The sequence below is a fragment of the Siphateles boraxobius genome, unplaced genomic scaffold (assembly GCF_051911475.1).
Source record: "Siphateles boraxobius isolate OS27281-9 unplaced genomic scaffold, OSU_SipBor_1 1, whole genome shotgun sequence".
NCBI lineage: Eukaryota > Metazoa > Chordata > Actinopteri > Cypriniformes > Leuciscidae > Siphateles > Siphateles boraxobius.
Window position 1 is genome coordinate 16,814,136 of NW_027508699.1, and position 25,890 is coordinate 16,840,025.

General features: G+C 38.0%; 1 protein-coding gene across 2 annotated transcripts in view; it reads right to left on the reverse strand.

Annotated features, from left to right (window-relative positions):
- Window positions 1–25,890, reverse strand: part of abca4b (ATP-binding cassette, sub-family A (ABC1), member 4b) — a 54,584-nt gene that overhangs the window by 3,390 nt on the left and 25,304 nt on the right. Inside the window, exons 14-47 of one of the 2 annotated variants that reach the window (XM_077225364.1) lie at window positions 23,296–23,472; window positions 22,507–22,729; window positions 22,089–22,310; window positions 20,487–20,691; window positions 20,315–20,407; window positions 19,965–20,177; window positions 16,767–16,944; window positions 16,525–16,656; window positions 16,304–16,443; window positions 13,720–13,857; window positions 13,367–13,548; window positions 11,706–11,805; window positions 11,421–11,626; window positions 11,132–11,186; window positions 10,897–10,965; window positions 10,276–10,433; window positions 9,920–10,044; window positions 9,086–9,184; window positions 7,922–8,114; window positions 7,719–7,813; window positions 7,598–7,630; window positions 6,956–7,061; window positions 6,770–6,844; window positions 6,463–6,632; window positions 3,976–4,153; window positions 3,742–3,857; window positions 3,505–3,652; window positions 3,220–3,343; window positions 2,098–2,227; window positions 1,789–1,909; window positions 1,602–1,664; window positions 1,384–1,490; window positions 368–509; window positions 9–143 (exon numbers count right to left, since the gene is read on the reverse strand). In XM_077225364.1, the coding sequence (XP_077081479.1) occupies window positions 9–143; window positions 368–509; window positions 1,384–1,490; window positions 1,602–1,664; window positions 1,789–1,909; window positions 2,098–2,227; window positions 3,220–3,343; window positions 3,505–3,652; window positions 3,742–3,857; window positions 3,976–4,153; window positions 6,463–6,632; window positions 6,770–6,844; window positions 6,956–7,061; window positions 7,598–7,630; window positions 7,719–7,813; window positions 7,922–8,114; window positions 9,086–9,184; window positions 9,920–10,044; window positions 10,276–10,433; window positions 10,897–10,965; window positions 11,132–11,186; window positions 11,421–11,626; window positions 11,706–11,805; window positions 13,367–13,548; window positions 13,720–13,857; window positions 16,304–16,443; window positions 16,525–16,656; window positions 16,767–16,944; window positions 19,965–20,177; window positions 20,315–20,407; window positions 20,487–20,691; window positions 22,089–22,310; window positions 22,507–22,729; window positions 23,296–23,472 (4,651 nt within the window). The remainder of the gene's footprint in view (window positions 1–8; window positions 144–367; window positions 510–1,383; window positions 1,491–1,601; window positions 1,665–1,788; window positions 1,910–2,097; window positions 2,228–3,219; window positions 3,344–3,504; window positions 3,653–3,741; window positions 3,858–3,975; window positions 4,154–6,462; window positions 6,633–6,769; window positions 6,845–6,955; window positions 7,062–7,597; window positions 7,631–7,718; window positions 7,814–7,921; window positions 8,115–9,085; window positions 9,185–9,919; window positions 10,045–10,275; window positions 10,434–10,896; window positions 10,966–11,131; window positions 11,187–11,420; window positions 11,627–11,705; window positions 11,806–13,366; window positions 13,549–13,719; window positions 13,858–16,303; window positions 16,444–16,524; window positions 16,657–16,766; window positions 16,945–19,964; window positions 20,178–20,314; window positions 20,408–20,486; window positions 20,692–22,088; window positions 22,311–22,506; window positions 22,730–23,295; window positions 23,473–25,890) is intronic. The other variant, XM_077225372.1, reaches the window with a different exon arrangement.

Below are 25,890 nucleotides of genomic sequence, written 5' to 3' on the forward strand. Positions count from 1 at the left end.
AAACATACCAGGAGCACTAAAGGAGGACAGCCAATCATAGCAATAGCAGTAGATAGCTTCCTCTTGTTGCCCCCGCTGTAGGTACCAGCACAGTTTCCGGCATATTCAGACAGACCCAGCTTCTGAACGCCCCATTCTGCCACCTACAGAAAACATACAGTCATACATGATGCATCAGAATGCTTTAAGAATGTCAGCCAACAAAGCCTAACATATAGTAATTATTTGTGTACAATGAAATGTGGAAACTTTTCTAATTTCAATCAAGTTTGTGTTCAAGTGTCATGTACTATGTTCTTGTCCTGGTGTGTGTCATGTGATCTGTAAGGGGAGGGAGATTAATGAGGGGTCAGACTGTGAGTCTCACTCTGCTAATCTCAGATTCAGGGATCCCGCGGAGGCGGGCGTACAGGTACAGGTGCTCCCTCCCCGTCAGCAGTTCATCTATGGCATCAAATTGAGGACAGTAGCCCATGTTCTGGTGCACATCCAGTATGTTGGTAAGAATGCTGAAGAAAAGCAGTTCATGATTAGAGTTTACATCCAATGTAAGTTCACAACTAGTGGCTGTAGATTTGAAAATCATGCTTTCCCCATTATTGTTGAATCACGGAAGCTACACTAGATATTTTGCCAAGAGATCTCTTATTTATTATTTAATATACATGTATCAGACAAACGAGAGAAACAGGCATAGAAGAATAAGGCTACATGAGAGGTGGTCTTCATTCCAGATTTCTCTATTCCCCATTTCTCTATCCCATCACCCCATCATGCCAGCTGTAAATGGTTTCTCTGTGTTTCTCCTCCCTCACCCCCTCATGCCTTTATGTTTCTCCTTCCTCTCACCCCATCATGCCTTTATGTTTTTCTGGGTCAGTACAGTAAGGATTGAGCTTATATACACCACTGAGCAACTTTCAACTTCCTTGTAAGGTAGAAAAACATGTTGTTTATGTTTAAAAATGGAATGTATACCTCATGCTTACACATGGTACAATCCACTTTCCATATTAAGAAACTATCCCTATGTGTATTCATTTGTGGTTGAAGCATTCCTTTCCTTGTAAAGTGCATGCCAACTGTACACATTTGAACTATCATCATCATTGGAACATCTCTGCTCAGTTACATTGCACACATACCTCTAAGCAAAATGTATAACTCTCCCAGCTCCCCTCCCTGTGTCTAAAATATGATCCTTAAACACTTGTGTCCATGCAATCTATAGTCTAACTCAAGCATTTTAAACTTCATAAGATAATACAGCTGATTATGAATACTAATAACGAATAATAATACAGATACATAATATTAAATAATGAAATTATATTAAAAAATGAAATGTTAGTCTTCAGTGGCTCTTTATAGTTTGTACATTACCTGTATCCAGCTACTGACGCCTCGCCTGATGTCACATCTGTGTCTCCGGTTAGCATTTTAAAGGTTGTGGTTTTACCTGCACCGTTTACACCAAGAAGCCCAAAGCACTGCACGAAACATTTAAATTGAATACCAAATCATTGTTCAGTGGTTCATTTCAATTGAAAGAGCAGCAGTATGGCTTCAACAATTACAAATCAAATTTTTTTCAGTGATACCTCCCCCGCTGGAACTCCTACACAGATTCTGTCCGTTGCTGGCCGTTTTCTGCGCCTGTATGTCTAAGATCAGAACGCACATTTCAGGATGGCAACAACGGTCCTTCAAAACACTACAAATTCAACACTGACATTGTTTACAAAAAATAATCCAAAAATGCAAGCTTTTTGTCTTATGATCACTCACTTTTGACAAGTCTCGAACCAGAAGGATGTCATTCTTGTTCCCTCCTTTGTAAATGCGCTCTCTCTCCTGAGCTACATCATCATCTTCATCTTTAACAGGACTCTTCACATAGTCTGTCACCCTGCACATTTAACCAACACATATAATAGTTACCATCATATGCTATTGTAGGGTTTTTTACAGTACAGAAAACACAAAATAATATTAAACTGATCCAATTTTAAAGCTAACATTTGTTTTAATATTTATTTTGCAGTTGTAGAGTAAAAGTCTGTACTGAGCAGAATCTTGTTGTATTTTTGCCCTCACCAGTGATCAAGGAAAAACTTGTACTGGATGAGCAGGTTAAAGATGAAATACACGAAACCCTCCACAGCCATACAGACGAGATTCTTCCCCACAAAGTTCCATCTGAACGGGTCCATGGAATACTCCTCCCCTGTGCCAAGATATAGTTTATAGTAAGGACAGTGGCTTCGTTTTTTTTCTTTTTAGGGGGCGCCAGTAGCAGATCTGGCTCACTACTTAGTAGTTCATTGCATTAGCAGTGTTAGTTAGCAATTTTTGTTGAGTATTAAGATATACACTGCTGTTTAAAAGTTTAGGGTCAGTAAGATTTTTGTTTTTGAGAAAGAAATGAATTCCTTAATTTTTAAAGTATACATTAACAGGGTTTTGTTGAAACAATGTAAAAGTCTACTATTTAAATGCGATTCTTTTAAACTTTTAATTTGTTAAAAATATGTAAATCCTTCACACTACTTGAGTTTGCAAAAATCACAAAAAATATATATAAAAAAACAATTATTTAACTTTCTATTCATCAAAGAATCTTAAAAAACTGATCACTGTCTTCACAACAACATTAAGCAGCACAACTGTTTTCAACATAATAATAAGAAATGTTTGATTTGTTTGAGCACCAAATCATTTCAGAACAATTTCTGAAAGACCATGTGACACTGAAAATGGGCATGATGGATGCTGAAAATGCAGGAATTAATTACATTTAAAATATATTCAGATAGAAAACAGTTATTTTAAACTGTAAGAATATTTCACAATATTACTGTTTTTACTGTTTTTTGATCAAATAAATGCAGCCTTGGTGAATACAATACTAATAATAATTCTTAATAATTATTTTTGTGTTTTACAGGAAAATTATCATAGAAGTTTTGAGTGAAGAAGATGCAATTCAGTGAAGGAATGTTTTCAGCATTTAACCTACATAACTTACATACACATGATTATTTTTTAGAAATTTCATTCAAATCAAGTTGGGTCAAAAATCTGAGGGGAAAGGCACTGTCAGTTTAAACAGACATGCTGATTTTAGAGTAAAGACATTAAAAGGCTTTATTTGAGATGGGAGATTTTTACACAACAATTGATCAGTCATTAATAGTTCTTGCTAATAGAAGAACATACCAAATCTGGCGTAGACATCAGTCACGGCCTGGTTCATGGCCATATCTATGAGACCTCGGCCGAGACAGAAGTGAGGGAAGACCAGTAACACCTTCTTCAACACCTCATTAAACATTAGTAGAGACTGTAGAGTTTGTGAAGAAAAGTAATTACTTCAAAATCTGAAATCAGTAAACATGGATTCTTAAGCAAACTTTTTTTTAACTTTAAGGCATTATTGTGACTAAAAGGTACTACATTAGAATTGTATATAAAAAAGCCAAACAACAAAACATTTTATTTTACCCTGTTGTTTTCAAAGAGCTCTAGGATGAAGGTGATGGCGCTACTGTTGATACCAATGAAAAGGTTGATGCAGGAGAGGGACACGTATGCCGTGCTGGGGACATTGAACATGTAGGACATGGGGTACATCATGGGCGTCACTGACCACCTGCATAGTGAAGAATGAAAAAGAAAATCAGCTAAGCACAACAGTGATTTTTCTAAATCAATGGCAGCATACATAAGCCTCAGACTGACCCATAGAGACAAAGCAGAGCGACCAGCGCTGGCAGATTTGTGGGTGATGTGTAGCACTTCTTATCAAAACCCACGAAAATGGCCACAACCATCACTGTGCTGAGGGAGTAGTTCATCTGGCACAAACAAACGAATGGGATATGAGCAATCAAACAGCTCAAACATTTCACAGTGACTAATGATTGATATTTTACAGAACTGTCCTTGTTAACACACAATGCTGATAAATCTCACCATGTCCCAGAAAAAGTTGGCGACCCAGTAAACCACAGGGCTGACTCCACTAACAAACTGCAGATGTTTGGCCTTGGTGACACGTTCCTGAATGAGGTAGAGGATGAAGCTGGCCGGGATGAAGGACATGGCAAAGATGACGCAGATGGCCACCACTGCATCCACTGATGTTGCGAGACTGTCCGAAAGGAAAAGCAGCCTTTTACTACACAAAAGTACACTACACTTTTTACTTAAACATTATCCACAGAGTCATACAGTAGTTACATTTTTGCATGTAAATACTTGAAATGATGTGTATCAGATGTCTGTGTTTCTGATTTCACGACTACATACACTACCACTCAAAAGCTTGGGGTTAGATTCAAGATTCAAGGATAAATTAAATTGATCGAAAGGGACGGTAAAAATATTTATAATTTTACAAAAAAAATCAAATGCTGTTCTTTTTAACTTTCTATTCATAGAGGAATGCTGGAAAAAATGTAGCAGTTTCCACAAAAATATTAAGCAGCACAACATTTTCAACATTGATAATAATAATACATTTTTCTTGAGCAGCAAATATTATAATGATTTCTGAAGGATCATGTGACACTGAAGACTTTAATTATGCTGAAAATTCAACTTTGTATCACAGCAATAAAATCACATTTTAAAATATTTTCAAATAGAAAGATATTTTATATTGTAAAACATTTCACAATACTATTTTTACAGTCTTTTTAATAAAAAAAAAATGCAATCTTGGCGAGAATATGACACTTCTCTCAAAATCATTAAAGTTTACCAACCCCAAACTTTTGAACAGTACTGTACAGCACTTATATATCACTATTAACTGAACGTCAGATTCTTCACGTAAAGTGTCAAAGTCCCCCTGTAGTCAATAATTGTATCCCTTAAAACTCATCTTTGATCACCAAAACTACATATTTAAAAAAATTCTTGAAAATTTGTTTTATTCATGCCTTAAAATTGCTTGATTGTAACTCTACACCCATGCCTCATTTAGTATACATGGTTTTATAAATATGCAAATTAGCCCTGCCTCCACTCACTCACACCAGCTCAGAGATCCACTAGTTAACGATCACATGTTGATGTGATTGGTTACAAGGTAGTTTGTGACGTCAGAAACAACAGCAATTTCAAACGCGTTCTTGAGACTGTCTTTGGTTGACTGCAGTTTTAAGGAGAAAATAATCTGCAGTGGTGCTGATTTATGAATTTGCACATGGTTTGTCTTAAAGCATATTAAAAACACCACATGCATATAAACAACATTAAAAACCTGATTTTCAACACAGGGGGACTATAAGATTAAAATCTCTTATTTTAGTACAGTAGTCGAATGACATGGGAGTAGGATTACAAAACAGATTGGACCCCGTTTACACCTTAATTTAGTGTTGAGCATCCAAGACAGAATTACAAAACAGATTGGACCCTGTTTACACCTGTATTTAGTGCTGAGCATCCAAGACAGATGATGTAAACATTTCAGGGCCGTGCAAAGGGGGGTGGCCCGGTGGCTAGAGCCACTGCCCCTCTGCCCTCATCGACTGAGGTGCCCCTCTTCCCCACCGCTCCGCTCAAAGCATTCCGCTGATTCCGCTAATCCGCTCCAGGTTTTCCCGCTCGCTCCGCAGCATCAGTATATTAGTATATTTGTCTGCGCGGCGCTCTCTTGAAACTGATGACCCTTTCACACTGGCAGTTTAGTTGGGAACGAGGCACGGTTCGCATGAAAAATCGCTAATGTGAACGCTGTCATGTGGACCCGGGTGCGCACTGGGGTACCGAACCCGAGACTGCCTGGAGGAGGTGGTCTGAGTTCGGTTGCTCCCGAACTGTGCTGCGGTTCGCGGGCATGTGAAAGCAACACGGACTCGGGTGCGCACTTGTTCATGAAGTTAATTAAAATAAAACACACTTAAGGGATGAAGATTTACCTTGGATACGAGCAAGAGTGAGTCTGCAGTGTATTCGCGCATAGTGCATGCAAATCAGGGCAATAAATTAATCCACTGTCTCCTCAAAAGAGTCCATTTGCAAACAGCGGGAAGACACAGTAAACCTGTGCTGTTTACTCAGCTATGCATAGCACCAAATTAATAAAAAACACAATATATTGACCCGCGTCGTGTTTTCTATCATGCGCCGTGCACGTTTGCAATGACGTAAGATGCACGCAAACGCACCAGAGTTCGAAAGAATCAAGTTGAGTGCGAAACCAGACCAACGTTGCGGGGGGGTGGGGGGGATTGCAACTAAATGTTCTGTTGTTGGCACACTTTGTAGACAAAGTGGTATGAATAACACCCCTGGTTAGAGTATTCTCCTGATAAAGTCTAAAATGTAATAACTGAATAATTTGTGTTAACAAACAACCATCCCCTTAGTGCCCCTTGTTTTTGGTTTAGGCCACTGCCCCTCAAAATGTCTGTGCACGGCCCTGATTTCAATGTGACATCTGACACTCACACAGTGACTTCTGAAAGCTGCTCTTTGGTGAGGTTGAGCGGGTGGTTGATGGCAGTAATGCCGTATTCTGAAGGGTTGGCGTCAGGCGGCAGGTAAGCACGGAGAATGGCGTTGTTTGCTATGTTCATGTAGGAGACCATGGCGTGCCATCCTTTGTTATTATACCACACCTGTGACAAGTTAGGAAACCAGGAGAAAAATCAAGTCAGTAGAAAAATGTCCTTGACATTTAGACATGTTTAATCATGGTTAAAATGTCCAAACACATTTTGGGAGATTGTCCTGTTAAATATGAGGTTTAACTTACCTTAACATTGTACTCACTCTCCATGTAGTGCAAGAAAGTTCCTAATTCGTTCATGGCTGACTTTGAATAGGGGCCCTAAGGAGAAGAAATCATTCAACAGTGTATATGTTGTGTGAGCAGAATAGAGAGTAATATATTTAAATGCCTCTCATCAAAATCTTATGGGTAGTAAACACATTATCATACCCCTGTAATATTCATTATCCGTCCAAGCTGGGAAATAATATCCTGGATCTCCTCAGGATCCACATCGAGGATCGGTAGTTGTCCACCAACAGAGAGTCCACCATACCTGTGAAAGAATGGGTTTAATCGAGCATCGTTTTAAAGATTCCTCAGTTATTGTGTCCAATAATTTATGTTTGCATATGAACATTTTGCACTGGTATAACATGTCCATTAAGATATTTTACAGTTTAACTAAATGTATGATTGAAATTGTCTAATTTGGTTCTGTGACTGGTCACCCATATATTTTAAGTTGCTTCTACTAGACAAATTAAAAAGTAAAAATTTCAATTTAAAAAAATCAATGCATAATAATTACAAAAGAATTAGCAAAATTGTGTTTAAAAGCCTTTTTATATTATTTTATAATATTATAAATAAATAAATAAAACAAATAAATATTTTCACACTGAAGGACGTAAAAAAAAATTTAAGTCCCTAGCTTAAGTTTTTGGCCTAAATGAAGTAAAATCTTGGGGCATTCTGAAGAAAGAAATCTTTGATTATGATGTGTGGGTTTTTGGACAACTGTTTGATTGTTTTATAGTAGCAACCACATCAAACATCCATACAACTAAATAAAAAAGACAGAAACTTTACCTTTGTTCATTCACCCAATATTTGCTCTTCAAGCTGCATATAAGGAAAACAGCGGCCATTATACAAAATGAAATGAATACTAACACTATAGCACACTGGAGTTATTTTTAGAACAGCTCACCTGGTCTTTATGAGCTTGGGGTAAGTCTTTACTAAGTAGTCAGAAATGTTTTTGTTTGTCATGTCAAGCAAAATGTCCCCTGTTGGCTCTTTTCTCTACATGAGATAAAAAAAAATAAAAAAATAAAAAAAACGACATTATTAGACTCACCTCCTGGATCTTTATAATTATGATAAAGTATTTCAGTTCCATCTGATCCTGACCTGTCGTGGTGGCAGTCCTCCAGCTCCAGCTGCACAGAACGGCAGCATGGTGAGCTTTGTATCAGTGCTGCACTCACAGGAAGGTGAAGGGTTTCTTGTATTCCACTCGGGACTCAATAAGATGTTCGTGACCTCAGGAGACACTGGAGGAACTTCCCAATCAGAGGATGTGTTTAAACAGGTAAAGAGGTTCCTGTGAGCACATATTCACATATATGATAGGCTATAATATAATATATAAGTATAACTAAATAATTATTGCAAAATGTTATTATTATTTGAATTACTAAATCATTACTCCAGTCTTCAGTCACCTGATCCATCAGAAATCATTCTAAAATGCTGAATTGCTGCTCAAGAAACATTTATTACTATTATCAATGTTGAAAACAGCTAACAGCTGCTATTTTTGTGGAAACTGATATTTATTTCAGAATTCTTTGATTAATAAAAAGTTAAAAAGAACAGTATTTATTTACAATAGATTTTTTTATAACATTATAAATGTCTTTATTGTTACTTTAATCAATTTAACCAAACTTCAATCGTCTCTGTTGAATAAAAGTGTTATGAAAATAAACAATCTTGCTGACCCTAAACTTTTCAATTGGTAGTTTAACTTACTATGAATTTGGTAATTAACCAATTCACTTAAAATGATATGGAACTGTGGAACATATGCATAGCCCTGAAATGTTTATACATTATACATCTATGGAGAAAACTCATCAAATTTTGTCACGCTCCATTCAAAGATTACATTTCTGTCATGACAACTCTCAGAGTGTTTGGCATGGTAATGGATATGACAATGTTGAAATGTTTGGTCTTTGCGAAATAGATCTGCTGCTGCTGCTGCTGCTGTTAGTGCTGTTGCAGTTGATAATTGTTGAGCAGAAAGCTCATTGCTACTGATACAGCAGGAACCAATCAGCTGTGTCCTATAGAGAATGATGTGATTGCAGGCAGATTGAGTTAAGGATTTATCAGCCTGCGTCATCTAGAGTTTCATGACAGAACTTTGTATTTATAGAAGTAATCACATAAATCAGAACTGGATAGGTGTTCATTTGCTCAATATATTCTCCAGAGTCAATCTCAAAATAATTCAAGTATGCTCATAGTGTAGTTTCAAAACCCCTTCAGACAAACTCAAAAACTCACTCCAAGGGCTGATTTGCCATACAGCGTGTTCCCATGCCAGGGTCCTTCAGCAACGTCTGCACGAAGTACTTCATTTTTGGATGCGATGGCTGCTCATTACTGAGATACAGAAGACCGGTGAGAAATTCATCTCCCATGAAAACATACAAATTACTTCATAAACAGATTCTTAGTGCGTTTTCACACCTGGATAATTTGGAGTGTTTGTTTTGGAACCTGGTGCGTTTTCTCCCTTAGTCCGGTTCATTTAGGCATATGTGAAAACAGCAATCGCGCTCCGATCCGCACCAAAATAATCTGTCCGAGATCACATCAACGAGGTGGTATTAGCCCAATTGCAACAACTGTGGAGCTGTTTGCTTGTGGTGAGAAAGCATTTCGACCCGACGAACCAAGTTGTATCACATATTATGATGGGTAATTACGTACGTTGCATGAAAAGCAGCAGTGTGAAAAGAATCGCAGGTTAACATGGAGCAAAGACGAAGTGAAATGTCTTATTAAAATTTGGTCGAACAAACATATTTCAGAACAACTGTCCAAAACACATAAAAATACAAACAAAGCCTGGCTAAAATGATAAAGTAATATATAATGACCGCTATGATACGAATCCTGGAACATAAACAGGTGCACGCGGACCAATGAGAGGAGAGTTTACTCACACTTGACTTGTATTAACAAATTTTTGTCCATTTGGAAATGTTGCCTTGTGAAAGCGAACTGAACCAATAAGAAATCACAACATCGTAACAATTTGAACCCTTGTTTCGAAACAAAGCAAGCAATCTACAGGTGTGAAAATGCACTTAGACTCTAACCAGCTGATCTCACCTGATGAACGTCAACTGCGGTCCGTACATCCATGGAGTGAGGGTCAGACTGGGATACTCTCCAAATGGTGGGACAATCATAGTGAAGACCATAGCAATAAGAACAAAACTGGATGGCAAAACAATCTACAAAAAAGCAAGATGTAAAGAAAACCTCTGCTTGTTGTCTATTCTATACAAAACCCCATGGCATCAAATAAGTGCCAGAATATTTTTCAGAAATTGTACTTTTGTGTTCAATGGAAGAAAGAAAGTCAGAGGTTTGACTTAGGGTAAGTAAATGATAACAGAATGATCATTTTGGGTGAAATTTCCTAATTTTCATAACACTGTGTCCACATGCAAACTTCACCTTACCTGTGCAAGGAAATCTTTGTGGCTGCGTGTGGCATGGTGAAATCTCTTGACCAGAAGAGCATGGAACTGCTTGAGTACCAGGCTAAAGCCTTTAACCTGCTTGGAGGCTCTACCGCCACTGTTGTCAGACTCTAGTGGGCTCCCCACACCATTCGCATCTGTAAACCAGACCATATACAGGCGTGATCCAATTAGACCTGCGGTATAAACTGTGTAGCTGCTCAACAGCATTATATTTTGGCAGCTTGTTTGTCTTCACCTGGCTAATTAACCATAGAAAATTGACCAGCTCAAACCTCTATACCAGCAAGACCACATTAGTTGCTTTAACAAGCAAGACCCAATACGTTTTCTAGCTTAACCAAGAACCATTTTCAGGCAATCAATCAGCACGATTGACTGGTTCGCCAGCTAGACCAGCACTAATCAGCACAAACCAGCATGGAGCAGCATGGAAATGCGTATTGGTCTAAGATGATCTGATGTCTGCCAAGAGCTACTGTATCTCAAGAAGCTTTATCTATACACAAAGCATAGCACCTCGTTCAAACCGTTCATATCACCCTGTTAGCTTCTTAGCATGAGTGCTAAGCAAAGCTGAGATCTGGGATCTCGATTCACCTTCAACATTGCTCGTAGTCTCTTTGTCTCTCAAGAAACTATTTTTCCTCTGTTGTAGCATCCATTGCTCTGAGGGGGTAGTTTGACACAGTCAAACACAGGGATTTAAAAGACAATCATAAAATATTCCATAAACTCCTGGTTTATGGAAAGTACAGGACTTGAATTAACTTTATGATATATATTATAGGTATTATGGCTATTAATAGGCTATAGGTAATATGAGGATATTTACCTGGTGTGACAGAGCTGTTGGCTGCCTCTCCATCTGCTGTAACTTTCAGAAAGATCTAAATATATACAACACAGTGTCTTAAATCATTAGTGAGGACACACTTATCTATATCTTTTGCACAGTAACAACCAGCGTTGTTTTAGTATTATATATAAAACAAAATCCATAAATGGCTATTAAAATTATAAAGAAAATTGAAACACAAATACTGTAGCTATACATTATGCAGTCTGTTATCACTGATGGTAATGGTTGCTAAAGAATAATGCAGAAACAAATGTTGTCCAACCTCTTCTAGTGATGTGTCAGATATGCCAAAGCTACTGAGGCCCATGTCAGCCAAAGTTTCCTCCAGTTCTCGGAAAAGGCTGGCGTACGCACGATATTTAAAACCCTTATTAGGGAGCAGATAGGTCATCTCTTGACCGATCATTTCAATCAGCTTTGCCTCAGGTACATGGTGATGAATCAGAGTAGTGATGCTCTCAACATTCCCTGTGTAATAAAAAAAAATCCTTTTTGAAGAAATGGGGTTGTTATATCACTGTGTATTTTGAGTTGTTAGCTCACTGACCGTCCAGTATTCTCTCGGGCTGTAGCGCCTGACTCTCCTCTTTATATCTAGTGCAGGAGGAGCAGGAGCAGGAACACTCAGACGCACAGTCACACTCATTCTGAAGAGCACAGACAAAGAACTCTTACTGGACACAGTTGAAATACCGTACTTTTAAGAACCACAGTCCAAGCTCTTTTGTGTCATTTTTTGGGGTTTTCCTCTTCTTGTATTTGATTTTTACATGCTCAGAGGAAAATGTGAATGGTGCTTGCCCATTTCAAAACTTGACAATGTTGTGTATGGTTGGCAGAGTCCTGATATGCAGTTGCTAAGGTGTTCGCATCATTATATTTTTTTAATTCTCATGCCCAGAACCTGTCTGTGGCAAGTAGTCCGAGAGCCGTGGGAACACCGTGCTAGAAAGGTGGTGCGAGTGCTGATGAGGTTCAACTGCGCGACACACTGGTCTCGAGTCCCACGGAGGAGCTCCGGAAGGATACAAGGAGGAGTGATGACAGTGAAGGGCCATGCCTGGGACATTTATCTATATTATTGTGTTTTTACTGTATGTGGCAGTCGTCCGAGAGGGGCTGCCGCTATACTTTAGTTTTGTTGTTTGTTTACTTTCGTTTTGTTGTTTGTTTACTTTCGTTTTACGTTGAACTTTCAATGTACCCTGAACTTGAGCATTGTTACATTGTCACTTACATAAGATCGCAGCAACAACATCAATCAGTCAATTGCTGACGGACAAAATCAGGTCCTGTCCTACACTTTTTTCTTGTTTAAGGAGCAGTTTCACTCAGATATACGTCACAATAAGAAAAGTAGATTGCAACTTCCATTTAATGCCAACATTAACATGTTTATGTGCACTTGCTAGGGTATCTGCCATGGTTACTAGGGTGTTATGGATGCTTGCTATCTGGTGGAACTCAACTCCCATATCTCCATGATATTATAGTCCCTAGATACGGTTCTTATTTCTCTTTCAATGTAAGTCTATGGGTTTTCCCCACTCATTTTATCATTCATCAAGAGGAAATAGTTAGTGTGATAAAGTGCAATACACCTGTTAATCAAGTTTTGAGGTACCATTCATGTCCACAGAACAAACTGTGAGTTTATGTTATGTGAGTTTAATAATTGTATGTATATTTAAACCTGTGTTGCCCAAACAATCACCATAAGTCAGTGTGTCTGTGTGCTTTACAGTAACAGCGGAATCATAATTCTGACAGTCAAAGTACTCCAAAAGAGCACATTCACTGTGGACTGTAATATAGTTTAAAATTATAATAAAAATACCACAAAGTAGATAAAAGCATGTATATTTCATGCATACGATTACATATACATATTATTTCAAAATACATATTAAAGTGTGTATTTTATTACACTTTATCTATTTGTGTCAGTAGATTTCAATTACATTTAATAATTTAGATCATTTCCAGTCTCATTCGGTTTTTACAGAGGGGTTTGATCATTTAACATTTGCTTGATTTATATAACATTTTATTCCTAAAATAGTACTTTCTGATTTATGTAATGAATATAGATATCCAAAATAAATAAAAAATCTTTAATATAATAAAATTAAATTAAAACTCTAATATCTCAACAAAATGAAACAAGAATTTAATCAACAATATGGTGAACTGTCACAGAAGTCTCACCTCTTTCTTGCGCTGGTTTTTCATGCGACGCACCAGCGTGAGGTAGAAACCCACTCCAAAGCAGTTCTTCAGAAAGAGAGGAGAGCCACTGCAGTGTAATTTCCCTTTAGAGATAATGGCCACTCTGTCACTTAACAGGTCTGCCTCGTCCATGTGATGAGTGGACAGTATTACTGTGCGGCCTGGATGAAGTGTACGTGTAAGAGAGAGAGAGAAAGAGATGATACAGATATTTAACAACAGGAGGATAAGATTTGTATCTTATTGCATGAGCAGCTCTACAAATGAAAGTCTCTTGCAGTGATATTCTTTTTAATCCTGCATTATTATCTTTGGCCAGAAGGTGGCAGTACCTGTGCGGTACTTGAGTAGCAGGTCCCAAATGGAGCGTCTGGCGTATGGATCCACTCCTGACGTCGGCTCATCCAATATCACCACCCTAGAACCACCTACGAAAGCCATTGCCACCGACAGCTTCCTCTGCATACCCCCTATTGACAGAATCGAAACACAAATTGTTTTAAAAACTGACTTTATAGATATTAGTGCTTGATGTTTAAGCAAAAATGCTTTTAAAATTGCAATTACTGTGGATACTGTCAGAGATATTAAGGCAAATGACACTCAGGAATTGTCTCAGGAATTAACATTGGCATTTGAAACATGGGCCCAGTCATTATGTAAGGCAAGCCATGTTTTTCACCTCAGAGTAAAAGATAAAACATGCAATTGAGAGATAAAGTTAAAAAAAGAAATATTGCTATATTGCTATATAATAATGTGACATATAAAGTCACATTGGGAGATGTACTGTATCAATTCTGAGATTTAAAGAGAAATCACATAGAAATTACGAGACCCAGTCGCAACAGTGATATATTAAGTGAAGTCATATTGTGTGACATAACATCAGTTACATTCAATCATTTAGTAGACTTAATGACAAATTGAGAAGAACAATAGAAGCAATTAAACCAACAAAAAAGCAACAATATGTAAGTGCTGTGACAAGCCCCAGTTAGTCTAGTACATTTAGCAAGTTTTTATATACAGTATATAGATAAATAGAAAGAATCAAAACAAAGTGACAATTACCTATTATTTGAGTATTTATACGAGTACAGCATTTCTCATTTAATCTGAGCTGTTTTAGTATGTAGTAGTATGACTCCAAATGTTGTGAAATTAATTTGACTGTTAACAGTGAATACTGAAAAATATGTTTAAAAAGCTGATAATTGATACGAAACGTGGTATATTATAAACTTTCACGATGAGGAATAATTGCAGGAAACAGACTTTAATCACAAACACTCAGGAACGAGGAGAAACGCAGGAGAAAACTCCACAAACATTAACAACAACAGACAGAGACTAATGCCGAGTTCAGACTGCACGATTTTAGCCCCGATTTTGGCTCGCCGACAGGTTTTGAGAAATCGCAGACAAATGCCCGAAATCACAGGCAAATCGGTGCTCGTTCACGCGACTGACAATCACGCAGTGTGAATGAGCAAAGACGCGATCTGAGAGCATCGCCGATGAGTCGCCGACGCCCGTGAGATATTTGGCATGCTAAATATCTGGACCTGTCGGCGATTCACAATCCTGCTGTGTGAAAAGTGTTCTGACTGAAACTAAATCGGAGATGACCGACAGCCAATGAGAGAACAAGATACAGGACAGCAGGGTGTTCAGGGAGGAGTTATAGACCAGAATATCAGTATTTTAATACATACGCCTATATTTACAATTATATCAAACAGAAATAAAGCACAAACATTTGCATGACCAGCAGCAACAGCAGGACATTTGCAAAATTATTTATTTACCCCCAACTCTCTTTGCAAAACACAGTCCTTGCTCCCCTCGTCTTCCCAACCATTTCCTCCGGCATAAACTGTTTATTTTTCTCATTTTCGCTGCAAATCAGCGCACAGACAATTTGGATCGCAATCTTCTTGTAGGCTATAATTTTTAATAACAAATTCAGTGTCGCGCGAGAACTCCGGTCTCACGAACGCGTGATCTTCCGTTATTTCCTTATCACTTCTCGCGTTTGTTTGGTTGTGAAACGTAGTTTGCGGACCAGGGAGAAGTTGTCGGCGTTTCTTTCTTTTGTAAAGTCATGCAGTGTGAAACCTCCTGTCGCCGATCCATCGTGCAGTGTGAACACACCAGCAACTGAATGTTACCCCAGATAGTCACGCAGTGTGAAAACAACAGTCACACGATTATTTTGAAAATCGTGCAGTCTGAACTCGGCATAAGGGAGAACTGAGGGTTTAAGTACACAGAGCAAACAAAGGAACTAAATTAGTAAATAAACAAGGCACAGGTGAATGACATAACTAATTAAACAGACTGGGGGAAACTACGTCACAGGCCTAAACCAAAAACACAATAAAAACATAGGAGGCATGTTACAATAATGTGTAAACAAATAGTGAGTAAATAAAAAAGGTCATGCGAATGATTAAAGAGTGATCTATTATAAGGGAAAGATGATAAAAGCTTTAAGCAAAACTCAGTTTGTTGTTCAACTAAAGAACAACATTTATTAAAAATATAAATCTTTTGTGACATTAGAAATGTCTCTACCGACACTTTTTTTCGCATCGTTAATTCATCTTTGCTGAATAAAAGTATTACTTTAAAAAAATGAAATAAAAAAAAATAATACTGACCTCAAACTTTTGAACAGTATAAATGTACAAACACACTTGCCACCAAGGCAACATCATTTCCATGTTTACCCTATAGGAGAAGCTTCATTTTATCCCTAACCCAGATTAGGTCCAAATAAGAAGCTTTTTCCAGTACCCCCTGTCTCCCTTGGTTTTTAATTATCTGTCTAAAACACAGATCCTGAGTGGGCAAACTCGAAAACCCCTTAATAACAGATTACAGATTACTAAAGTTTGTATTAAGACCCACCAGAGAGGTTCTGTGCTTCCTCGTCTCGTTTATGAGGCAATCCCAGGTCCTCCAGCATGTCCTCAACCTCCTGCTCGGCCTCCTTGCGCTCACGTCCCTTCATCAGAGAATAGAAGAGAATATGCTCCTCTACTGTCAGACTGAGTGAAATAAAACGAAAAATACATATCAGATTGCAGTATTTATAATATTATGTCAATTTGCAATGAACGAGTGCTCACTGGTTGAAGAGGATGTTATACTGTGGACACATGCCCAACGATTGTCGTATGGTGTCCATTTCTGTACGAATGTCCCTCCCATATATGTAAGCCGTTCCAGAGGTGGGTGGAAACAACCCGGTCAATATGGACCTGCAACAGTACATATATGAGAAATGAGTCCAATATGACACAAACTAGATGGGATTTATATTTCCATATCATCAATGTTATCACAGGATAAAGAGAATGTAAGGACGCACAAAGTGGTGGTCTTTCCTGCCCCATTGTGACCCAGGAAAGAAGTGATCTGGCCCTCATAGAAGTTCATGTTAAGACAGTCAACTGCAGGTCTTGAGTTTCTAGAATACACCTTCACCAAGTCCTGCACTGACACTCCTATTAACAGACCCTCCGGCTCTGGCTCAAAGAATGGATTTCCTGCGGGAAAATACCCATACGGACACTAAACCAGACAGAAATACCCATACGGACACTAAACCAGACAGATAACTGACAGTATAACAGGTTTGGGTTCATATACAGGTACTACAGAAACAGACCAAGTTTATACAGGAACACTTTCTAAAGATCAATGCATTCATTGAGATTTGAATTGGATGGACAGGTAAAGGACATAATTACATATAAATAAAAAAGGATTAGTACAAGTTCTGCATAGATTGTATATATATATATATATATATATATATATATATATATATATATATATATATATCAGTTGTGGTCAGAATTAACGGCACCCCTGGTAAATATGATCAAAACTGCTGAAAAATAATAATTTTTATTGAACGTCAAAGCGTTGGCGACAAATATTGGTGTCACGATTAGACATGCACTCCCTGGGTGATTACGGACTCCATTTCCCATCATGCATCTCCCTGGACTGATTACACCAGACACCTGCACTGCGCTGATTACACACACACCTGCACCTCATGTTCCAAATCTAAATTAAGCCACACTCACACTCTGGGCTAAGTCTTGTTTTGCTGCTGCGAACATTTCCAAGCATTTTTCCATGTGTTTACCTGCCTGTTGTGACCTTGTCTGTTCCTGATCTTCTGCTTGGTTCCTGTGTCCTGTCTGTTTGATGCCTGCCCTGATATCCTGTTTGTTGACCACGATTTTGCCTGATCTTCTCTGCTGTGTTTGCTGGTGTATGTCCCTTGCCTGGTGACTACTCTGTTCAATAAAGACAAGTTGCACTTGGATCTGAATGACTCCTATGCTTCGTAACAATTGGCACCCTTTTATTAAATACTTTTTGCAACCTCCTTTTCCCAAGGAGAGTCTTCTCCTATAATGCCTGATGAGTTTGGAGAACAACTGACAAGAGATCAGAGACCATTCCTCCATACAGAATCTCTTCAGATCCTTCAGATTCCCAACTCCATGTTGGAGCTTCTCCTCTTCAGTTCAGCCCACTATTTTTTTTTATAGGATTCAGGTCAGGGAACTGGGACAGCCATGGCAGAAGTTTCATTTTGTGCTCATTGACACATTTTTTGCGATCCACAGTTTTGGATCATTGTCCAAATGGAAGATCCAACCACGGCCCATTATAAGATTTCTAGTAGAACAAATTATCTATTGATATTTGATAGAATCCACAATGCCATGTATCTGAACAAGATGTCCAGGACCTCCAGCAGAAAAATATGCCCACAACATTAATGATCCAATGGTATATTAAATTGTTCACATGGGGTACTTTTTATCCTTGTGTGCACCAAACCCATCTAGTGTTTGCAGCCAAAAAGCTCTTTTTTTTGTTTCATCTGACCACAGATCCCTGTGCCGTTTAAAGTTCCAGTCGTGTCTGACAACTGGATTTGCTGGAGTTTGTTTTTGGACGAGCGAGGAGGATATTTCTTGAAACCCTCCCAAACAATATGTGGTGATGTAGGGGTTGTTTGATTTTTTTTTTAAATAGGCTTTCTGACCCCAAGACTCAAGTAATCTCTGCAATTCTCCATCTGTGATCCTTGGAGAGCCTTGGCCACTCAAACTCTCCTCCTCACAATGCATTAAGAAAATATAGACACACGTCCTCTGCCTGGCAGATTCGTAACATCTTTAGTTGATTGGAACTTCTTAATTATTGCCCTGATGGTCAAAATGGGGATTTTCAATTATTTTGCTATTTTCTTACAGCCACTTTCTATTTTGTGATGCTCAACAATCTTTTGATGCACATCAGAACAATATTCTTTGGTTTTACCCATTGGGATGGATGATTGAGGTAATTTGGCCTTTGTGTTTCCTCATATAGCTAGACAATTTCATGTTCCTAGTCACCCTGGTGTGCTAAAAAAAGGTAAATATTAATTGGAATATACTTCAGAGATATTTTACCCGTAAAAAATTCTAGGGGTCCCAATAATTGGTTAATTGGGTGCCAATAATGTGGCCAACGTGTTTTGGAGAAAAAACATTTATTTCGTAATGTGATTTCCACCCCACTTTCAATTCTTTTACTTCAATGAAAGGTTTGATTTTTGCTATTTTTTTGAATGAAAGATCAAAAGGATAAATAATGGAGATGTATTTTTTTACAGCCATTTTTGATCATATTTACCATATTTACCATGTGCCATTAATTCTGACCACAACTGTATATATATATATATATATATATATATATATATATATTTTTTTTTATATATATATATATATATATATATATATCAGTATATACACACAGTTCATATGAAACTCCATATGACCAGATGATTAGTTCACTCAAAGTCGACCGCTTTGGCCAATCTACTTTGGTTTGTTCTATCTACATAACCTATTTATTTCCATACCGAACTGGCTCAACTCAGTGCAGCGCATAATTTCCTATCCCTCCACCTTCCCCAGCATCACCTGTCTAAATCTGCAAGGGGGTTCTCCCTAATTTCCCTGCAGCAGCTTGCATTCTATTCACCGTATTTATGTGTATGTTTCGGCAGTAGCTTTCCCTCATGCAGCATGATGTAGCAGATCTAGTCAGCCAATTCTAAGCCCATGTTCATTTCATTCTTATTAATAAGTGCTGTTTAAACCGAGAGTTGTTATGAAATATGACATTTAATTCCATTAATCAAAAAAAATGTTGGGGACATTATTCACTGTTTTCAAAACTCTCTTAAGCTCAGCAATGTTGAATTTGATTAAAAATACAGTAACAGCAATATTGTAAAAAATTATAAAAATTTTAAATAACTGTTTTCTATATGGATATATTTTAAAATATGAATGTGTAACCCTCGACTGTTAAAACTTCACTTATGGTACAGTTATATCAATTCCTTTGAATTTATAACTAAGTTTCTTTAAAACTTAGATTCAAATTTGAATTACAATTTTGCAGTCATTTTGAAACTTCTATCCTGGAAAGGTTTTTTCAATTCAAATTAGTAAATGACGCACAACCAAACTGGCATCCTTACCATCGTGCACAGGCTGGATCTCCTCTTGTTGAATCTCTTCGTGTATTAGATGCTCCTCCCGCTCTCTCTCTTTCTCCTTCCTCTCTCGTTTCTCCTTGTGCTTGCAGTGCTTGCTGCTGTGGGAACCATTGCATTCCCTGTGCTCCGGCGAAAGGCCACCATACTCAACATCCTCCTGCTTCTCCAAGTTATTTACCAGAGGCATCTCAGGGCCTACAGAGAAACAGAGGTGTGTTCACAAAATAAATCTAATCTAGGCCCTGTGTACACATGTATTTAATGCTGCCAATTTGTGATTGAATCATCCTAGATGGATGTTTATATCAGGTGTAAAAACAAATCAACCACACCTGGATCTGGATTCTTTGAGGGTAAAGGTGTCGGCTTCAGCCAGTACGAGGGCTGCAGAGGGAAATAAAATGGCTGACCGATGCCATACTGGCCTGAAAAGCCAATGAAAAAAGTAAGGTCTCTTTTACAGTAGTTTAGCATATTCAGTGCAGTGCTTTGTAAGAAACGAACCAGGAAATACGTTGTCGAGATACCAAGCCAAAACAGCATAAAGAACTGCATCCAATAGCATCATCCGAATAGAAGTGAAGAAGGAGTACTCATCACCCTCTAGAGGACTGGTACCAATATTGTCCCACTGCAGACCCAGGCCTTGCTCCTCATAGCGGGATAGATACTCTGTCCCAAAACCAAAGGCCACCGGAGACAGCAAGCTCTGGAAAAGCAGGAGCATTTTAGAAAACATTAACTACATGCAAGAGCCATTTTGACCAATCAGATGTAAAGTCAAAATATAAATGAATGAATTTCTATATTTAAATATTTCTAAATGAAATAAGACTTCACCACATTTGTAGCAGTGGTTCTCAACCTATTTTACTTGAAGGCCTCCCTTTGTCCAATACAATATAACAAAAAAGCTCCCTGATATGGACTATTTCTGCTGTAATTTTGACAAAGCTGCTTGGTTTCATTTTTTTTAACTGGGAGTATGAAATTAATTGACCACAAATAATGCGGTAACTTTAAAAGTTTATGTTCTTCAATTAATAAAAACAGTTACTAAAAGGAGAAATAAAAATATTTTATTATACTATAGTATTATATTAGAATTAAATTTCTGTTTACATATTTATTTTATGTGTTTTTAGCTTTTTACTTTATGAATACAGTTCTGTCATGGCAACTCTCAGAGTGTTTGGCATGGTAATGGATATGACAATGTTGAAATGTTTGGTCTTGGCGAAATAGATCTGCTGCGCTGCTGCTGTACGGGAATTGCTACTGCCAACACAAACACAACATATTGTTGTGAGAAAGACATGCTGCTGCTGTACAAAATAGCATACAAGGAATACCCGTAGCAGATCTATACAGGTGGAGCTGGGGAAGGTGGAGGGTTTCTGAAAGAGCACTGCAACTGCTACAACAAATCCTGACCAAGTATTTTAAGGTTGAGCAGTGTGCTCATTGGACACTGATACAGCAGAAACCAATCAGCTGTGCCCTACACTGTAAAAAAAATACTTAAACATCCAAGCTGATTGCACTTAATAATTTAAGTCATTTCAACTTAAATTATATTAAAACTGACTTAAAAAATTGAAATGAACCTTATATAACTTGTATAAAAAAAGTTGAAAAATGCTTGAACTCATCAAAATATGTTGTCAACTTATTAATAATAATAATGCGTTACATTTATATAGCGCTTTTCTAGGTACTCAAAGCGCTTTTACAAATGGAAGGGGGAATCTCCTCAACCACCACCAATGATCATATACCAATGGCCTGGTACTATACTTCATTATTGATCATATTATTTAAAGTGAATAGAGAAATGATGTGATTGCAGGCAGATTGAGTTAAGGATCTATCAGACAGCGCCATCTAGAGTTTCATTACAGAACTTCGTATTTTAATTATTTTCAATACAATCATTTATTAATTTAACTGTAAAACGTTTAAGTCATCTTGAGGGCCCTTGAGTTTGTTAAGGCCCCCTACTGATCCCCGGAACCCTGGTTGAGTATCATAGATTTTAAGGGTTTTTGGCTACTTTAAATGCTGACGTTTTAGATTGGATCAAACTGAAGACCATATTGGACTCACCACAGCTAACTTCATGTTCTTGGTAATGCGGTCCTGCCAGGCGAAACAGAAGATATGAGGGAGGTACAGGGTGAAGTAGATGATGCCGCTGCAAGCTGCAGCCAGGTTGGCCTTATTGAAGAACACGCTCATCAGAAAGCACTGCATGATAGTGGCCACAGTGAACGTGAGGAGGAACAGGAACAGGATGATAGGATCGCTGTAATTGAGCACTTTTCCAGCCTGTGGACAAAAGCATACAATAATTAGGATACTCTTCTAATTTAAAACAGTGCTGTGTAATAAAGAGAGAGTGAGAGAAAGAGAGAAAGAGACCCTCCATGTACTAACAACATACATCCAGCAGAGGTCACAATGCAACAAGTCTGAGAAAGGCTCAGAAGGACAAAGTTCATCAGTCATCACATTTCTTCCTCACCATGATAATGGCAGTCAACAGAGCGGTACTGGCGGACATCACGAGGAAACTGTCGATAAACCATGTGTACCAGATTACTCTATTAGTGACGCCCATGGCCTTCAGTGTCTCCTTCAGCCTCATCTCCTTCTCCAGCACGATGCTCTTCACCACCATGGACACCGAGTAGATCCAGGCCAGCACCATGAAGATGGGGAAACAGCGATTTAGGGTCAGCATGAACCTTGATATGGGACAAAACAAACAAGATCCATTGGATAATTGCAAGGTTTCATTGAAAACTATGATATGCCATGAAATAATGCAACTGGAGTAATTTTTGTACTTCGTTACAATGGACTTGAAGGGACAGACCACCCAACATGAAAATTCTGTGAACATTTGCTAAACCCATATGCCGTTCCTAACTTGACATTCCCATTGACTTTCATTGTATTGTCAAAAATATAATGGAAGTCAAAGGGAACCAAAACGTTTTGGTTGCCTACATTCTTCTTTTGTCTTCCACAGAAAAACAAAAAGTCATTCAGGTTTGAAACAACATGAAGGTACTCACCCTGTACTCACATGTAATTTGTTTGAAAATGACTTTTGTTATATCTGCCCCTGTATATTATTTTTGGTCATTTTGGTTGGAAGAAATACATCTTATCTGTTCACTACCTGTCCTGCCTGTTCTTGGCTTTGATCACCACAAACCCAAATGATGAGAGAATTTTCATTTTTGGGTGGAATATCCATTTAAGCTGGTGTGATGATATGGGATAGGATCAGTTAGCCATCACTCACATGTCATCCACGTAGCAGGGGTAGGGCATCTGCTGCACGTAAATACCTAGAGGCCAGTCATGACCTGTGTGTAACTTGAGGATACCATGTTCGATCATGTCCTGCAGGTAGGCAAAACCTCCCCAAATGTAGCGATGGTCCTCCAGAGGGTCTGCCCTAGGACCAGGGTCCCAGTACCTAAGAGAAAAGGAGGGCATTTAGTAGTTTGGTGCTCATTTAAAAAGTTTTTAAAAAACACAAGAAATGTTTTGACAAGAAAGCATCTTTTGCAGCAAGAAAGCATCTTTTGCAGCGATTTTTGTGTGAGCATATCAGTGAACACCCCATACCACTCGGTGAGTTTCACGTCTTTGTAAACTAAAGTTTAATGCGTTTTATGAATGATTGTTCCAGTGCACCTATGAAACCATTGTGGAGGTGGGGGGTGCTAACACAGAAACCTAAAATTCTCGGGACAGCAGAATTTTTCCAAATTTCAATCTTAACCGTTCTATTTCATCAGAAACAATCTTAAAACAGTGCTTTAAGTGTAAAATACTGAACTTGTCCTTTAATCCAAGAAATCTAAATACTCAGGAGATACTTCAGGTAATGAAAATACACATTAAACAATGACGAGAACTGACAGGGGACAACAGAAACTCAGAGCTATATACACACAAGAGAATATATACACACAAGAGAAACTAAACTAGACACAGGTGTAAATCATAGGTAACCATGGAAACAAACAGGGACACATTCGACAATCTAGACAGATAAGCAGGAACATAGGCTACGTTCACACTGTCAATCCAAATCTGATTTTTTTCCCCATACAATTGGAATCTGATCTAAATTTATTGATATCCAAAGATTTTGTGTTGGTAGGCAGTGTAGTTGCTGAGCTGGTGTGTCTTATGAGGCATCGGCAGAAACATAGGAGGCTGGTTTGCTTGGCTTTATTTCGAGCTTTCATCTCCGCCGGTCTCCGTTATAATGTCATTTTCTGCTCTTCCGCCACTTTGCAACAACACAACCTTGTTTCTGCAGGGACTTTCAGTGAGTTTCCTATAACAACGTCTGACGTTTACGTTTTACGCGGCGTGAGAAAGTCACATAAACCACGATAAATCCGATCAGAGCAGTCAGACTGAAACGGATTTCCAGAAATGCCATTTGAATAACATTTCAAACCACATATGAATGTAAAAGGCTACGTTCAAACTGACAGTCCATTTGTATGCGTATCCGATTGAAATCCAATCAGATTTAACAAGTGTGAACTGTAATAATAATTTTAGGTCAGATTACTATCGGATACACAAATAATAGTTTTTCGGACTGACAGTGTGAACGTAGCCAAAATGATTTGTAAAAATTAAATTCATGTGATTTTTGGCCGTTCACACTTGCTAAATCTGATCGGATTTCACTCGGATATGCACAAAAATAAAAAATCGGATATAGACTGACAGTCTTTATGTAGCCATAGAGAACAAAAGAAAACAGGAAGACAACACATGGAAACAATGTGATAAACTAAGTCCATGAAAACAAAACATAACCCTGACAGAGCAACTGCGAATATGAAAATTGGTTTAATATAACCAGTTACTTTGTCTATTTTTGCTCAGCCAACTAAAAGTGGTTTTAAACGATGCAACAACAGAACCATCATCTGGTTCTGTGCAACACATAGTAGTGGTGTTTCATTCTTGAATGAATCAGTTGTTTGAAGAAACCTGTTAAGTTAATGATTGTTTTACTGGAAAGATGTCTATAATACTCAAAGCAACTGTAGGCCTCTAAATGTGCATTTTCAGGTACTTTCAGGGGGTCAGTGAAATACTGTATATGAAGATTCCAGGACCTTAGAGTATTTAGAGAGTAGTTTGTCATGTACATTCAAAGAAGTCTGGGAAGACTTATCAAGAAAGGCAAAGCCAAGAGAAGTGGCTTTAATCTTAATTATAATAATGCTGACATTTTACAATAAAGCCTGTTTTTCCACAAGCCAAACCATAACAACATATGCTTAAAAGGACTAGGAGAAGTTCCACACACACAAACACACACACAAAAAAATATCACAATTTGTAATTCAATTCACATTGTTTGTTTGTGGTGGCAGCCCACAATAATCAAAACACAATGAACGTGTCATTCTATCCTCTGCTGATGAACAAACAGTGTCATTCTATCCTCTGCTGTTTGTCTTCGATTGTCAACGAGGGATGGCTACAGTGAGATGTGACCAGACCAACACCTGCAGGCATGTTTTGTGCTTCAGAGAAACTCTCAGTAATGAGTGGTGTCACTTTGCAGTGTGCAGCACACATGGAGAAGTTGATTGTGCCCGCTCTTTCTCTTTCTGTTTCTCTGACAATAGTGTGTTGAGCAGTAACACCTTACATGAACAATTAAGAGAAGATCTTCCATTCTCTCCTTACACAATAAATGTTATATAAAATCTAATTCAAAACATGTATTCTGAAAGATGAGACATGAACTTTAATCTAATTTTCCTTCAAAGCTCCCTTAAGATTGATTTAAACATTTGCTTGCTTGTCTAGGATCTGCCTGATTAAGGAAGTCCACTAAAGGCTGGAATGG